The sequence below is a fragment of the Hemicordylus capensis genome, chromosome 2 (assembly GCF_027244095.1).
Source record: "Hemicordylus capensis ecotype Gifberg chromosome 2, rHemCap1.1.pri, whole genome shotgun sequence".
Classification (NCBI taxonomy): domain Eukaryota; kingdom Metazoa; phylum Chordata; class Lepidosauria; order Squamata; family Cordylidae; genus Hemicordylus; species Hemicordylus capensis.
In genome coordinates this window covers 359929232-359947062 of record NC_069658.1, presented here as the reverse complement: position 1 = coordinate 359947062, position 17831 = coordinate 359929232, and the positions used below count along the sequence as shown (strand labels likewise).

General features: G+C 41.7%; 1 protein-coding gene across 9 annotated transcripts in view; it reads right to left on the bottom strand.

Moving 5' to 3' along the window:
- Positions 1 to 17831, bottom strand: part of STK32A (serine/threonine kinase 32A) — a 144888-nt gene that overhangs the window by 92876 nt on the left and 34181 nt on the right. For all 9 annotated transcript variants that reach the window (XM_053289118.1, XM_053289124.1, XM_053289122.1 and 6 more), the window contains 2 exons: positions 7475 to 7530; positions 6184 to 6335 (listed from right to left, as the gene is read on the bottom strand). In XM_053289118.1, the coding sequence (XP_053145093.1) occupies positions 6184 to 6335; positions 7475 to 7530 (208 nt within the window). The remainder of the gene's footprint in view (positions 1 to 6183; positions 6336 to 7474; positions 7531 to 17831) is intronic.

Sequence of the window (17831 nt, the reverse complement as noted above, 5' to 3'; positions counted from 1 at the left end):
TCCTCACCGAAAATGCTGTGTTGATGGCAGGCAAAATGGCAGGATCACACAGCCCTCAGAACACAACCGCTCTTTATTGTTACAACTCAGGATCCATAGAAGCTCCGCCCAACAGCTACGGCTCCAAACTCTACATGAACATTAAATAAAAACCACACTGTCCATTGGCGTAACCAGTGTCCCCATACATAACTGTGGGGGATGCCTTTGAAGAGCATGCAGAAAGGTTAACTGGTACAACATACAACAGTGAAAAAGAATAAAGCATTTTATTGTGTAGCCATAGGCCATTACAAAACAAAACCTCAAATTGACAAGTAATTTACAATACACAAAACTGAATGGATTTAACAATCACAATGTATAGCTTACAATTACAACATTTGTGTATATCAGGTGCTACAAGTTTTCTAAGTTTGGCCGTGGCTAAAGCAAGCAAAGGAGTTTGATTGGTCAAAAAATGTACTGCATCAGACAAAATTAACTGGCCCCAAAACTTCCCCCTCATATCAGCATAGTAAGGGCAGTGTAAGATATAATGTATGACATCCTCAACCTGCATATGATCACAGGGACGTAAGCAATGAGCTACCTGAATTCTGCAAAACTTGCCCTCAAGATATTGTGACAGCATAGTTTGAAAACTGAGAGTTGTAAATGATGCATTAGTAAGGTTGACCAGGTATGAGAACTATATTTATTTTTCTTAAATTCAGGATACCAAAAGGAAAATTTAGAATTTTGGATGTGATATAAGTCTCATTTAACATCATGGGCAAAACGCTAATCCCAAAGTTTGTCCTTATCCCAAAGCTGTAGGTGGTCCAAAGATAGTAAAGAATATCATTGAAGGATATGTGACAATCTTAATGTTCATTGACTCCATCTATCTATCTATCTATCTATCTAACTATTTCAATTTCTATACTGCCCTTCCAAAAATGGCTCAGGGCGGTTTACACAGATAAATAATAAACAAATAAGATGGCTCCCTGTCCCCAAAGAGCTTACAATCTAAAAAGAAACATAAGGTAGATACCAGCAACAGTCACTGGAGGTACTGTGCTGGGGGTGGATAGGGCCAGTTACTCTCCCCCTGCTAAATAAAGACACCACCATGTTAAAAGGTGCCTTTTTGCCAAGTTAGCAGGGGTTGCGAAAGACAACAAAATTTCACAAAATGGTCCTCAGATAAGTCTGCAAGTTTTTAAAAGTGTCTCGGTAGAATACAATGAATCCTGACTGAGAGAGAAGGCAAGCCTACTACCATTCTTAAAATGGAGAGCAGGTGTTTCTTGGGCAAGAGCTAATAATTTTCTGATAAGGTTGTTTGGCACAATTCCCATCTGTGCAACACATTTATCATCCCATCTCAAAATGTCTGACCCATACAGAAGTTGGGCTATCAATTTGCTCTGAAATATTCTAAGTTCAGGAATAAGATGCCCTCCCCTGGAATAATAAAATCTTAAGATAGCCCCCATGGTTCTGTTGGCTACTGTCAGCACCATTTCATAGTGAGTCTTCCAAGAAAGTGACTCATGAAAGCCAATACCCAAGTATTTTAAAAAGGGAAATTGTGGAATCGATTGCACTTTCAAAAACCATCTATGTTTACTGGATCGAGTGCTGAAGCAACAGCTTTTGTTTTAGTATAATTTATCTTAAGTGACTCTATCCTGCAATATTCATCCAATCGTCCTAGAAGTCTTCTTAGCCCAACTTTCGTAAAGCAGACTAGAGTCATGACACCGGCATACATCAGGATAGATACTTTCCAACCACAGACGGAAGGAGGAAAAAGGCCAGATGAGTCCAAGGCTTGTACTGTGTCATTTACATAAAAATTAAAAAGAAAAGGTGCCAGCAAGCAACCCTGCTTAATTCCCCAGCTAAAGGGGATGGGGTCAGTCAAGGAACTGTGAATGCCCACTCTTATTCTGACCACGGTATCAGTATATAGTTCCACTGTAAGCCTCAACAGCCGCCTGTCTATATCTATGTCATAAAGTTTCTTCCATGGTCTCATCCTCAGTAGAATAAAAAGCTGAACACAGATCAACAAAGGCTACATAAATATGTTTAGTATAGTCAGCAGTATACTTTTGAATCAAATACTTTAAAGTGACACAATGATCAACTGCAGTATGCCCTTTGAGGAAAGCAATCTGCTCCATTAGAAAAATATTATTTGAATTAGTCCAGTCTTCAAGTTTAGTCAACAAGTGGCAGGCATAAAGTTTAGAAGAGATATCAAGAAGGTGAATAGACTGTTATCTCACACAAGATAACAGCAGTGAGACTCTTAATGGGCATCTGCCCAGGAAACTTTTAAGTGCAACTCTAATGGCTCCTAATCAGTTTCTGGGCTTAATTCAAAACGTTGCTATTGACCTTTAAAGTAGCCTGTGGCATCTTCAGGACCTTCTTCCAAATGAACCTTCTTATTCAGGTCTTAGGAAGAGATTGTGCTTTGTGTCTCCCCACAAACTGAGGTAAGGTAATTTGGTTATGAAGCTATTCTTGCTTCTTCACTTTTTGCCTTCTGTCGTAAGTGAACATCTTTTTGTTTTGGAGGGCATTTGGTGTGGGGTAGCTGAATCAATCTGAAATCTGATGCTGCTATGGTTAACATAAGAATATAAGAACAGCCTTGCTGTATCAGACCAAGGCCTTTCCAGTCCAGCATCCTGTTTCTCACAATGGCCAACCAGATCTTACTGGGAAACCCACAAACAGGAGATGAAGGCATGCCTCTCCTCCACTGTTGCTCCCCTGCAAATGGTTTTCAGAGGCATAATCTGCCTCTCCTCCACTGTTGCTCCCCTGCAAATGGTTTTCAGAGGCATAATCATGGAAGTAGCATATAGCAATCAAGACTAGAAGTCATTGATAGACTTGACCTCCATAAACTGGTCTAAGGGGATTAATCTAATCCACCCTCAAAGCCATTTAAGGTAGTGACCACATCTTGTGGTAGTGAATTCTATAGCTTAATTGCGCACTCTGCGTATATGCTTCCATCCTAAATCTCTTGCCAATCAGTTTCATTAGATGATCCCTGGTTCTAGTGTTGTGTGTGAGAGAAACACTTCTCCCTACCCACTTTCTCCACACTATCCAAAAAATTTAAAGTCTCAATAAAGTCTCCCGCTCTTAGTTGCCCTTTCTCTAAAAGAAGCCCTCCAATAGGCATGTGCCCGAACTGCGGTTCAAAGTGCAGTTCAAGCACTTTGAAGGAAATTTAAAAGGGAACTTTAAGAAAACAGAGAGTAGGTGCTTACCTGCTCTCCGCCACCCCTTCCAGCTTCCTGCTAGGGCAGCACATGTTCCCCAAAGCCTCTCACATGATCAGCATGCACATGGCGTCTGCGTATGTACGGGTGCCATGTGCTTGGTCAGCACCACACTGACCTTCCAAATGGCACCCGCACGTGCGTGGATGCCATGTGTGTGCTGACAGTGCAAGAGGCTGGAGTGGGGGGGGGGGTGGACAGCAGGTAAGCACCTGCTCGGTTTTCTTAAAGTTCCCTTTTTAATTTCCCTCAGTGCTCGAACGGCGCTTCAAACCACGCTTTGGGCACATCCCTATCCACCCACCCTTAAATGCTGTCGCCTGTCATCACAAGAAAATGCTTCAGTCCCCTGATCATTTTGGTTGCCCTCTTCTGCATCATTTCCAGCTCTACAATCTTCTATTTGAAATGCAGTGACCAGAACTGTGCACAAGTGTTCCAAATATGATCACATCATAAATGCATATAATAGCATTATAACAGCAGTTTTATACTGGATCCATTTCCTAATTATCCCTAGCATGGAATTTGTTTTCTCCACAACTGCTACAGATTTGGTTGATGTTTTCACCAACCAAATGTTACCATGATGTTACCATGTTACCATGATCTCAATATCTCCTTCCTGGTTAATCACCAACAGCTCAGACCTCATCAGTATATAAAACAAAAGGCCACCATAGCATTTTTCACAAAGGGCTTTTGAAGCCCTTTAGCTCACATCTCCTCCGGAATAGAGGGTGTGCGTCCACATATCAGCCAGATTTACTCCGAAGTCCCTGTGAGCTATCGGGGACCACTTCACACACAATTCGGGGTTTTCACTGTGCATTAGAGTATAGCCCAATTTATATCTGGGGTTAAAAAAATCAACTTTTTGCATCATCACTTTTAAAAAACTTTAAGTTCGCAGCAAAGCCTCTCAGTAAAGCCTGCAGTGTGAAGAACCCCCATAAGGCTAGAACCTTCAACCTTGGGCTCCCCAGGAATTTGATTCATGGGGGACAGTCACCAGAACCACCCAAGAATGTGTTACATCAGTTGCTGATTTGGTTCTTGCTCTTATTGTTGGTTTTATTTGAAATCCTTGCTTCTTGTATCAGTCATTGATTTGCTGTTTTATTTTACCAGGAAAAATCCAAACCAGCTAATCATGACTAACCACTATTGAAATCAATGAGATAGGTTAGTCATGACTAACTAAAATCTCAAGCATCCAAACTGAATTAGTCATGACTAACTTAGTCCTAATGTTTCCCATTGTTAATATCATTTTTATACATGTACAGTATATTATATATACTTTTGCTACCTTCCTTGAATGCTTGGTCAAAAACCAAAGGCAAAAGATAAATGTTTTAAAATAAACAAATGAATAGCTTTCCTTTTCCCTCCAGGATTCAATTTTTCGTGTCTTTGATGTCAATGGTAAAAATCAGCGAGATCTGTTTCATTATCATTACCCCATATCAGAGAGATTTTTGCTACAGATTATTTACCAACACTCTGCCACTAAAACCACCTAAGCACAAAAGATAAATCACATTAACAAGCTGAGCCTCCATTACTTGAAATATGACTGTGGATCAACTAGAATAATGTTCTGATAACAGAACCTTATTTCATCTTTCCTTTCCAGGGTCCCTGAAGAAAAGCACACTAAGAGATGGAGGGATTAACACATCTTATCAGCGTGCTGATCAATGCCAGTGTCAATGAAAATGAACAGTGCTGCTGAAAATGAACAGTGTGTAAAGCTGTACTCATCAAGTGTTCTCAGAGAAAGGAGACTATTTGAAACAAACATTCTCCAAAGAGATCCATCTGGTTTTCAGCAACAGAACTAGAATTGTTCATTGTTCCTATCTCCAAACGATAGTGTAGTGCCTAAGAGAAGGAGCCACATTTTCATGAAGCAATATCAACAAGGCTTTAAGACTAACTTGACACAGAATAGAAAATACCATAAAATAGGAACAATGGATGGTACAAGACAAAACAGAAAGTTTATGGGAATGGAGGAGAACAAAATGGATTAAGATTACGGTTGATTTCTTGGGGCATTCAATTCAATGATTTTTTAGCATCTCCTTAATATTGCATTTTAAAGACTAATGGTTATATATGTTCTTCATATCGTTGTCACATGAAAGTAATGGCGATAATATTAGACAACAAAATGGCCAAGACAACTTTAGCCAAATATCCAATCCTGTATAGGAGCAACCTCTTCTATACATCAGATGGAGTTTCTGGGACAGTACCATTTCAAACTGAAGGGTTGGGGAGACCGCATGTTCAACAATTTCCTCACATTCTCATGGAAAATTAGTGTCAGAGAGAAATAATCTTCTATGTGCTGGGAGCTATTTTTCATAGGTGATCATTCCTCTGTCTATCAAGGCCGCTTGCTACTCAGTTCATTTCATTCAGTTCATTTTCCAATCACAACAGTTCCATCACTACATCTAACACACCTGCCATTTGGCCAAAATGTAACGATTTCTACTGTGAAAGAAATAAGAGTCAAACAGCATGGCACTTGCTACCTGAAGCTAGCAAGTGTCCAGCCAGTATTAAAAGGAGCAGATCAGAGACTATTATAAAGGCCCTGCCCAAGACACAAGTTTAAACCACAGGCAGCCCTGAAATCTGTTGTTTCTCACAAAGACAGCTCAAAGAAAACTGGGTTATATGTGCAGTCAAAGGTGCTTGTTAGAGAAAAGTAAGCCAATAAGCATTGTGGAAACCAATAACTGTAAGCAAGGGTAAAATGAAACAAACCAAACAGAGCTGGGTTTGTTCAAAGCAGCCACGGCCATATTATCTTGTGGAAAAAATGGGAAATATGGTAGGTACATGCTTTCAAGAAACAAGTCCTACTTACCACAAATTAACGAGGAATGGGTGTTCCAACCCCTGCATGATCTGTAGCTCTTTAAAGACGTTTCTCACTTCATTCCGCTCCACGCATTTCTGCTTGTTCATGTATTTCATGGCATACATTTTCTTGGTGTCATTCTTTTGGACAATGCATACCTGTACAAGAACAAATAAAAAACAGTGTATTCTATAAAAATGGAATATATAGAACAAATTTATGCTAAAGAAATGTGGCTACTTATGTTTCCTATCTTTAATAAAATTTTGGACTGCTGTGCTGCTATGTCATTTACAAAGACTCTGTTCTTCTCCAGCACACACTAACCTCATGGTGAATCATCCTATTTAGAAGGGTCAGCAGTTTTACTGATACTTTGCCTCTATAAATGAGTGGGAATAAAATGAAGCTATGTCCATTGTTTAGAAGATGGTGTTTGGTCTGTCTGATAAATGATCCCATTAGTGATCCCAAACTGATTTACCCTCACATGTACTCAGCAGTCTTAACTCTTCCTCTTCTTTAACCTTCACCATGTACACCTACTACATGTTCCTAAAACAGGAGATTGTGCTTCCTTGTTGTTTTGATCAGAGTTGCACTTGAAATTTTCAGACACAGATTGTGACATAAAATTGAGAATGGCAGCCTTAGAATAATGTTAGAATCACGAACGGGGCATCTAAACACAGAACCTGTTTTGCTCTGGTGAAAATTTTAGAGGCTGTACAGCACATATCCTGACAGGGGTACAGACCCCCCCCCCGCAAGCATCTGAAGAGCCCCCCCTCATTTTACAGAATCCCCAAAACATAATTGTCTTCCCCTCTTCAAAACTCTTTCCTTTCCCCAAAAATATTTAAGGCAGGGGGTGGGAGTTATTCTTCAATCTTTTCTTTTGTTTCCTAAAGAACTGGGCTATATGTCCTCACACACCTTCTCAAAATTAAAGTGAAGAGGGTGGGGGAAAGAGAGAAATGAGGCAGAATGCCAGAATGTCCTGATCTGCTCCAATGGAAAGCTTCCCTTTAGCAGATGTTGACATTTAAGTCAGCAGGTCTGGTTTATCAATAAGAACAGTTTTAATATCCTGTAATATAATTTGAAATTTCTGAGTGTACAAGGCTCAAATTCTTCCTAGCTCTTCAGGAGATAACGCTAAGGTTGTGTCCACTGACAAGGCAATATTGTCTAAAATCTGCCTAGTCTCTGTTGTCCTTGTTATTTTAAGAAGCCATTGCTGAATTATTATGCCCCCACGATACAGCTCATTAATTTAAGTCTCCAAAAAACGTACCTTTCCAAAGCTGCCTTTTCCAATGGCTCTCAAAATTTCAAAATGGTCAAAGGTGACTGTAAGGAAGAATAAAGTTTTTAAAATAAAAGCCTCATTCAATATGAAAGATAAGTTTCAGAAGACAGTTGGAAGGACCATTTGTTCCCTAGTTGTCATAAGAATTAGCTGTATATTCAGTATGAATTGAATTGATATTGTTATTCAATACTCACACATTCCCCATTTGGAATAAGTGCTCATTACTTCTTCTTCTTCTTCTTCCTTTAATGGAATCGAGTATTACTTTTTGCTCTAGTTTCTCCCCCTACAGCCTCAAATGTAGGCACACAAAACTGGTATCTTTTTGCACCACATTCTGCTGAGTTAAGGTTATGTAAACTTGCAATTTACACATAATTCTTCTTCAGGCAGAATGGAAAAGGATATATTTATATCAATATAAATTGCAGGAACCACAACAAATATATAAACCATTTAATGGAAAGTCAGGATATACATATTCTTAAAAAATAACTTTCTGAGCTGTTAAAGGTTTGGCAGGCTAAGATGGCTATTTTTACATTCAAGATGGCTCTAGAATTATGTTTTATTATTCACTTGCATGCAAAATTATGATTTACTTAAATTATGAACAGATGGCAAAATAAAGAGTAAAATCCATACATTCCAAAAGATAGCATTATAGCATGGTCTATCATCTATCATCACAACATTGCTCTTCCCAGTCATAAATGTTGCTTCAAGCACAGGAAGAATTAGGACTGAAGCATCAGATACTGGACATGCAAAGTTCCCCAGAACCCCAGAAGCATCTCTAGCTAGGCAGTACAGCTGCAGTTCCTAAATCACCATTTTAGAGATCTGCTCATAGTTCACATCCTCCGAATTAGAAAGAGACTAGGCAGCACTAAAGCCATAGAACTATTAGCCAAGAAATTATCATAATGAGAAGTCCAGTCTAATTAGAAGTCTGCCCTGAGCAGTCGTGTACTGGAAGGGCGGGGGTATAAATATTTTAAATAAAATAAAATAAAATAAAATAAAATAACTAAATGTCTATATAACAGCCAGAAGCTAATGGCACTTAGCCCTTATTAGGAGGCCTCTGGATGCACCAAACCAAGTTTGCAGATTACTAACAAGGCATCAACTCTAATTACTGTGACCCTAAAACCATCAGGTACTGCCAAAGTAGCAGGGCCTGAAATTACAGAGTTAATTTGCTTCGTCCATCCATTCCTTTCCAATCAATTAAGCAGAATGGAACAGAACATGTGTTTGACCTGCTTTTTCCACCACCACCCCTAAAAACAAAACAAAACAAAACAAACCCTACTGCAAGGAGCAGTACAGCACAGTGAAGACATCTGTGATGGATTCAAAGTGACAGTGAGGAAGGCAGCTTATTACACATTCAAAGGAGTCCTGAGCTGTCATAGAACTAGCAGCTAGCATGGCATATTCTGAACCAATTTGAACAGAAATAGTTTCTACTAGCTGACCCCGCACAGAGCATCTGTACAGTGCTTTGGGGCCGACTGTTTCCCCCTCCCTCTTCCTCCTGCCCCAGTCTTTTGTCTCTTCCCCTTCCCTCCGGCCCCGCTCTCCAGCCCTCCTCCCCTCCCATTCCTCCCCCCCAACCCCCTTGGTGGGTGGCCAAGAAGGGCCCCGCCGCTGCCATTTTTCTCCCTCTCGTCCACTTGCCGCCACAGCAGCTTTTCTCTCCCCCCTCGCCCTCCCGCCGCCTTTCTCTTCCCCCTCCTCCACCCGCCGGCCGGCCACCGCTGGCACTTTCTTCCCCCTCTCCTCCTCAGTCCTCACTTCGGAACTCTCGCAGCGTGTCGCGAGAGTTCCGCCGCCAAATCCTCGGCACGCATGTCCCAAGAGAATTAAATCTATAGATGCTGAGAAAATCAGATAATGTAAATTATTTGGATACAGTCTTTTAATAGCAAGTTTTGTTGTGCTGAAGACACAAGCAGTTGATGCCCACTTTTTAATTTAACCCCCACCCTGCCAAAAAAAAACCCCTCACCAAGCCTACTAAACAGAACAAAACTGACAGCACAGTTCCTCCACTGTGATTCTCAACTGCAGGAAACACACCCACAAACAAAAAACAGAGTATAACTTCCAAATTTCACTAGCCAAATTGTTTCTTTGATGAGGGGGGCACAAAGTGGGATCAACTACTGCTTACTGCAGCATGTATTTCATTATGTGAACAACTCTGTCATATAGTGAGCATTGGCAAGAAATGGATTTATCTTCCTACACTTCACTCACCTCACTACTGACACAATCATCAGGAGTACAGTATGACAACTGACATTTTCAGAATTGACCAGAAAGACAATTGAAATGACACTTCAGTTGAGAGTTTACAGGAGGCAGCATACAACACTGACATGTACTCCTTTCTTCTGATGCTACAAAAATCAGCAAAACGTTTTAACAGCTGAGCCTCCCCTCTTCTAATGAAAAAACACACAACCGTAAATAGTCCCTGTGCTAATATCTACCTGGGTCTGCAAAAAACTAGATGTTCCTATGATCAGACAAGCTACAAAAAATGAATCTTGGTTCTTCTAGCCAAGCTTATTCCCTTGACATGCTAATTTTCTAGGTATAAGAAGCCTGTTTTCATACCAGAGCATTCCATCATGTGAACCCTCACTGGCAGTCTCAAGTTGTACAGCCCAGACACAGGAGGGCTATGGCCCTCTTACAAGAGATTGTGCTGCACAGAACTTATTTTTGACCGTTCTGTAGTCCACAGCTGCACTTTTGTGAGTAAATACTATGGGGAAAAATAATGCTATCATTGTTTTTCTACTTGTTGGCAAGTAATGCCTCTTGAGACATTTGTTTAAAAGAAAGCAATTAACTTTTTCAACAGTTATGGTATTGCATAGTTCTGGGAGTTGTTCTAGATGCATAGCTTTGATCAACATTGTGATGTTGCATAATACTGGAAAGTGTTCATGCCAAATTGTCTAGAGATCTGGACCTTACGTTCCCAGATGTCGTTGGGCTACAACTCCTATCATCATCAGCCACAATGGCCTTTGTGGCTGCTGCTGCTTCTGTGAGTTGTAATCCAACAACATCTGGAGACTCAAGACTGGGAACCCCTAGCCTAGGCTATGCTTTGAACTTGGAAAAAACTTTGCTCAATTGCAATGGAGACTTGATTCTTCTTAACTAGAAGCAGTATCATTGTGCTGCCTGAAGCAGACACCAAATGTTGCCCCCTCCCTCCTGTGCTCCCTGTAACACGGTTTCCAAGATGCTGTTGACTACAACTCCTATAATCCCCATTTGCAATGGCCTTTGGCCATTATGGGAATTGTAGTCAGCAACATTTGGGAAATCCTGTTACAGGGAACACTGCCTCCCTCTTCTCTGCTTTTTTGGTATTAAAATTACACCCTCATTCCTTTCTTATTTTCAAATCTCTCCCCCATTCTACTGAAAAAAGAAGGAAAGGGGTGAGGAAAAGCAGAGTGGTGCCATTTCACATCCCTCCATCTTCAGGCCATCTACAGGGAGTGTGCTGGGAGGGGTAGGTACATTGGAAGCTGCCATATACCGAGTCAGGCTCAGTAATTTTTGCACTGACTGGCAGTGGCTTTCCAAGGTTTCAGGCAGGAGTCTTTCCCAGCCCTACCTGGAGACACCAGGGAGGGAACCTTGGACTTTCCGCAAGCAAAGCAGGTACTCCACCACTATTGTGCTGCCCCTGAGAAATGGCCCACAATGTGCAACCTGAAGCAACTTGCTTCACCCAGTTTTAAGGCAGAGCCGTCCCTGAATACAAGCCATATAAATATGTTCTTTAATTGTCTTAAGTTTATAGGACACTCTTTGCAGAATAGTGCACTCTTCAGTATTATTACTATACACATTTTATCACCCCTAACATTTTGAAATGCAAGTTACCCCCATAGATTTCTGGTAACAGATTGACCAAAGAGGTCAGCCAATCCAAAAGAAAAATGAAAGGGTGGGGATCTACGCTTTCAAAGAGTTTTGAAGGCCTAGATCCCTACTCTTTCATTTTTCTTTTGGATTCGCTGACCTCTTTGGTCAATCTGTTACCAGAAATCCATGGGGGTAACTTGCATTTCAAAATGTTAGGGGTGATAAAATGTGTATAGTAATAATTTGACTAGGACAATGTCTGTTCAATGCCCTTTTGGAGTACCTGCTTCCATAACATTGCAAAAATATGAAATCCTGCTTTTGGGTTGGGACACATTATCCTGTATTGGCTTACAGTGGATCATGAAATCCTGGATCAAACCTAACAAATTAAGTATGCACACTGAAGTAAACTCAGGTACCAATTCAGCAAAGTTATCTAGAAGTTATCTAGAATGCAGTAGAGATGGTTAGAACACAAACAGAATCCACAGGCAATCCAAGGTCTCCAGTTTTAAAAGTACACAAATCCCACATCATATGAATTAGACCCTGGATATTTCCTACTGATCAGAGTATCTGTGAAGATTGTCAGAAAAAGGGAGACACTACACAAACTCTCTGAGGTGCACAGAAAACAGATTATTTTATCCAGAATATTTCTAAAATCTTCATCAGGACTTCAGTCAACAAGAACACTTCGTTCTCTAACAATTCTGACAAAAGTGACACAGAACAGGGTGCTCTTGTTTACAGGGTCCTTGATGAAGATTTCTGAAACATGCTGAGGAAAATGATCTATTTTCTGCACACCTCAGAAGCTTTCTTCTCCATTTTTGTGTGTGAATATCCTTGAAGATCATACTACTGGATTACGCCTCTCTCTCTCTATATATATAGAATCCGCTATGTGGATTCTATATCAAATCCACAGCTGGAACCATACGTGGAAATTCTGGTCTCATCTGGGCAAGAATGACACAGTTGTGGGACCCTCAGGGACATCTTTTCTAGGGATGTGCACTGAATTAGTTCAGTACCATCCCAAGGGTGGTGAGGGGTTCCCTTAGGAGGCAGGCAGGTCTTACCTACCCTTCCTGGAAGCCTCCGTCACCCTGCGCCACCCCATCATGCTGCTGTTCTCCGAAAAATATCCCTGTGAAAGTGGCAGCCAGTGCCACTGTCTCCTTTAAGCCACCGTGCCGATGGGAGGCTTCCCCCAGCATCCCTCACACGGCATCGGCGCATGCTTCAAGGCCATTTGAGGGGCCAGCATGCTGTTGCTTGCACTGTAAATGGTGTCGATAAATGGGCCAACTCCACTTGCGTGCCAACACCGCACGAGGGATGCTGGGGGAAGCATCTCATCAGCGCAGCAGGGCGGTTTAAAGGAGACAGCGGCACAGGCTGCTGCTTTCACATGGAGGCTTTTCAGAGATTAGCGCCACAATGGGGCAGCGCAGGGCGGCAGAGGCTTTCAGGAGGGACAGGTAGGACCTGTCCACCTCCTTTTAAAAGAACCCCTTGCCCCATGCCAAAACGTTTTGGCGACAGGGAGCCAAATCACTTTGGTGCCTCCTCAAAGAGGCGCTGAAATGATTTCGGCTCATCCTTAATCTTTTCAGGAGCTGCAGAAGGAAGGGGAGACTGGCAAAAACTGTCCCTCCCCCTACTGTGCATGTGAAACTTTTTTTTTTTTTGACAGTCTGGATGTCAGCCAATAATTCTATACAAATTTATTTGTGAATAAATCCCTCACTTGGACTTACTTTCAAGTAAACATGTATAGACTCTAGCCATTAACAGCTGTTATCAAACTGATAACAGATCAAACTGGCAGGTGCTGGGTACCAAGTCTGCGTTAAAAACTAGCCTAAGAGGGAGACAAGTTATTTTTAACTTTTGGCTCAATGATGTTTTTGTTAAAAACAATAACTGCTCCAATGCACTTTGCAAAATCTAAATGTAAAGGTTCGTGCCAGCTTCTGATACCATAAAATATCAAACCAGGAGATGAATAAGGGACAAAGCTTGTCTCAAGTCTGATGATGTCACAAAAGTGACAGGTGCCTTGCCCCATGCCTCACTTTTTTACACAAGGTTTATACAGGCAGACCTCGATATCTGTGGATTCATTATCTGTGGATACCTGCAGTCAGGTAAAAGACACCCGACCTCCGCATGCGCATGGGGGAAAACGGGGGGGGCACAAGTCAACCTCATATATCAGTGAGTCGGGGTGGCTAGAAATGACTGTGGAGGTCATTTTGAGCTGCCATTTTGTCTCTTGGAGCCTCAAAATGGCTCCATTTAAAAAAAAATAAGCGGGGGGGGGGGGAGAATGTGATTTCCAGCCAATTTGGGGGCATTCCAGGGCACAGCGTGACTTGGGCGGAGCAGCAAAGCATGTTAAGGAGCTTCCCCCATTTGTCTCCCCCAAATTAGCTGAGTTTTGGCAAATTTTGGTCATTTCCCCGATGACCAGGAACCTAACTCCTGTGATCCCATAACCTCCAATGCCTCAATATCCACTATTTCTGTATCTGTGGTTGAAACCAGGAACTGAACCCCTGTGAATATCAAAGTCCTCCTGTATTAATCAATAAACTTAATTTTGTATTTCATTTTACATTATTTTAATATAAACTGTATATTAAAAAGGCAGGACAATGTCACCCATGCTGAGCAAAGTGTCACCTTTTAAATAGATGGTTTTCTTTATTTAGTGGGGGAGCACAACTGTCCCTATTCGGCCCCAGCACAGCATCCCTCCAGTGGCTGCTGCTGGTTTCTACTGCTGCCACAGTCCTTGGTTCAAAACCCTTGTTAACTTACAACTGGCCCAATATCCCATAGCAACTGACTGGAGCAAGATAACTCCTGGTCCTAAATATTCTGCAACTTTATTGCAGTTTCCTCTATACTGCTAGTATTTCCCAATCATGCCACTTCAGTCTAGCTACCTCTTGCCTAGACTTGCATCTTCTTCTATTGACTGTCCTCTTTCAGTTAAATAGCGCTTCCTGCTATATTATCGCTGTACTTGCTTGCTCTTAGAACTGAAGATCACAGAACAGACTTTTTACAGACATGCCTAACTCCAGCCTCAGTCGTGCTCACATTTGCAAATGCTACGCAGGAATCTAACAAAGTGGGGAACTCACCAACTTCCTGGAGGTGTTCAATATTTTACAGAATTGGACTTTAATTGCCTTTGGGAATCAGGTAATTGCCTCTTCAAATGTATTTTCATGCTAATTATTGCTGGGCTCAATTAACAGAAAAATAAAAATATTAAAACCAGTGAACAGACCTTGGCATGTCAATAGTGAGATAAATTAGTCTTGGCAAGTAATTAGAACCAGAGATTTCCCTATAAATTGCCTTTTCTTAATTATGCAGGCCAGAAATGGATAGGCTGTGTGTCACAGCTATATCCACAATGAGGGCCAGTTCCAAACTAACCCATTGCCATTTTTTGCCCTGTGGAAATAGCTTCCACGTTTTCCAGGGACAGGAATATCAGATATACTTTGTGAAGTCTTTTGATCAAGTGGACATATTTCCTCTTCTGATATTTAAGAAGAGGTTTGCAGGACTGCATCCATATGAAGTCATTTTAACAATGAGATAATCATGTGAACCACAGTCATACAGATGTTCTGTCATGTTCATGTGGGGTGGATCTGTTGGATTTTCATGCAGAAATATCCGACGATAAGCATTTAGACATGCAATTTTTGTTTAAGTGTGTTGACAGTAGCCGTTATCCACACTAATGCTGTGCACATGGAGCCCAAAAAAAGGCAAGCATGCAGCAGTTCCATGCCTGCCTCTGAAGTGGGTGGTGGTGGAATTTTCAGAGATCTTGCCTTCCCCCAGAAGCATTCTGTACAACCCACAATTATGTCCCTGCTCTGTGCAACCCACAATTATGTTGTGCAGCCCCCAGGGACATAAGGGGTATTTGAGGGACCGCCTGCTCCCAAGGGTTGCTGCCCGCTTGACTAGGACATCTGAGGGGGCCCTGCTCCGGGTGCCGACAATGAGGGAGGCCCGGCTGTCGTGCACTCGGGACAGGGCCTTCTCTGTTGCTGCCCCTAGACTCTGGAATGCTCTCCCGGTGACCATTCGTTCCTCGGACTCCATCACAGCTTTTAGAAAGCTTTTAAAGACTTGGCTTTTTACCCAGGCTTTTACATAATCATCTTTTACTGCTGTTCTTGTGTGTTTTTATCTGTTGTCTTGTTTTTATGCTTGTTTTTAGCTTGATGTTTTTACTGCTTTTTGCTGTATGTTTTTAATTTTTGTAAACGCCTTGGGGTTTTCTTTTAACGAAAGGCGGTATAAAAATAAACAAACAAATAAATAAATGCACAGAGCACTTTTGGGGGAAGGTGAAATCTGTTAAAATCCCGCCTCCCCACCCCCCGCACTCAAATGTGTGCACTTCAAAAGTGTGCAGGTAGTCATTGTGTACATGCTTTTTGAGGCTCTGCATGGACAGCATTAGTGTGGATGCTGGCCAGTTTTCAGTGATGAACTAAAATTGCTGCTTCCCCTACAATGTATCTTCTAGTTAAATAAATAAAAACAAGACTAAAAACTTCTCTTTCCTAGCAGATTTTTAGCACTTCTGATTTTTTCTTTCTTTCTTTCTTTTTTGAATGACACTATTTCTAGACAGCACTTAAGATGTTCCATAGAGAGTATTCAGCCTAATATACCTCACAGGGTTGTTATGGGGATAAAATGGAATAAATCTTGCATGCTTCCCTGAGCTTCTTCTAGTAAGTGTTGGATGTAAATTTAATCAACAATAAGGGCACATGTAATCGCACTCATAGTAAGCTACATGGAGTCATACTATTTTATTTCCACAACTGACAAAATGTGACTCACCCAAGGTCACCCAGTGAGTTTTGTGGGTGGGGATCTGAAACCAGATCTTCTTTGTACAAGTCTATCCACTACAAATCTGGAGTAAAATCCTTACTTCAGTCATGAAGTTTACTGGGTGGCCTTACTTCCTCTCAAATGTTGTGATGATGAACGGGAATAACCCCGCGTCGCCTGCCCCAAACTCCCTGGAGGTAGGGTAGGATTAAAATGAGGCGCTATGATTAAATTTGTATCCCATATTTCTTTCAAGCAACTTAGGTTAAGAACCATGCGGGTCATTCCATTTTACCCATACAACAACCCTATGGAGACGGTTAGACTAAGAGATGGGGGCTGGCCCAGGGTGCCAAGTGACCTTTGTTGCTGAGTAGGGATTTGAACCCAGATGTCCAAGTCCAACATCCTGTCCATTACACTATACTGGCAAGCTCCACACAGCTGACTGAACACACAGAGACATGATGGTTCCTAAAAAGCTGCTTGTTGAAGTTGGTGTGAAACAAAGTCATTTTTCCCAAAATGGGAGAGTTCAGGGAATAGAAAAGAAGTTCATTATATTCTAAGCTCTGTCAGCAATGTACTCCTTTGTTAGTTCCCATCTCCTGAAACAGTCTACCTTCAAAGCATTGGTCTAAACAACATGAATAATGAATCCTTCGATACTGTAGCCTGAACATCACCACTGACATAAGTGATAAATGCTTAGTGACAATGACTTGTCATGCCAAGATGCTGAAAGAAGGAAGGGGTATGGGTGAATCTAACAGTAAATGTGAATGAAAGCATCTCTTATTAGTACATTTATTTTTTTGCTACTGGAGTCTGGCATGGTCTGAGCTAATACTGGAAGAAACAGAACTTTGAAAATCAGTATTGTCGCTAAATATACAGACAGAGAATGTGACAACCACTCCCCACTTGCTGTGCTCCTGTTTTCCTAACAGGTATAACATATCTATCATATGAAATCAAACAGTATTTTGAAAATACCCAGTGGCCTGTGGGCAGGGCTGGCATTGGGGACTGGCATCGCTTGGCAGCGGTCAAGGACTTCACAAAGGCCGCTGCTGATCCCCCTCCCTGCTGAGACCATCCTAGGGCCCAAAGCCTTTGTGTGATGGTTGCAGAGTTACTCTTTCTATGACCATCCAAGGAGAAGGGGGCCCACAGAGAGCGGTTTGGTTATGGACCCTGAAATCTAGAGCCGGCCCTGCCTGTGGATGAAAGGTGTAACCAAATGACAGAGCACTCTCAGCATTACTTGGAACCAAATACTGCAGTCCATGAATGGCACAGTATAGGTACCACAAGTGATAAGGGTAGATACTGTGGCACTTCAGGGCAGAGCTAGAAACCTGGGGGAGAGAGAAAGTTTGTCTGTCTGGCAAATTGTTAGGCCTAAACTTGCACCTGCCTGCCTCCAGTGCTGTGCTGTTACCTGCTTCAGCCTAAATAGATGAGCAGCAAAAATCGCCCCAAGGCATGAGGGCTGCATATGTTCTATCATGCATGAGATAGTATCACTATCTCA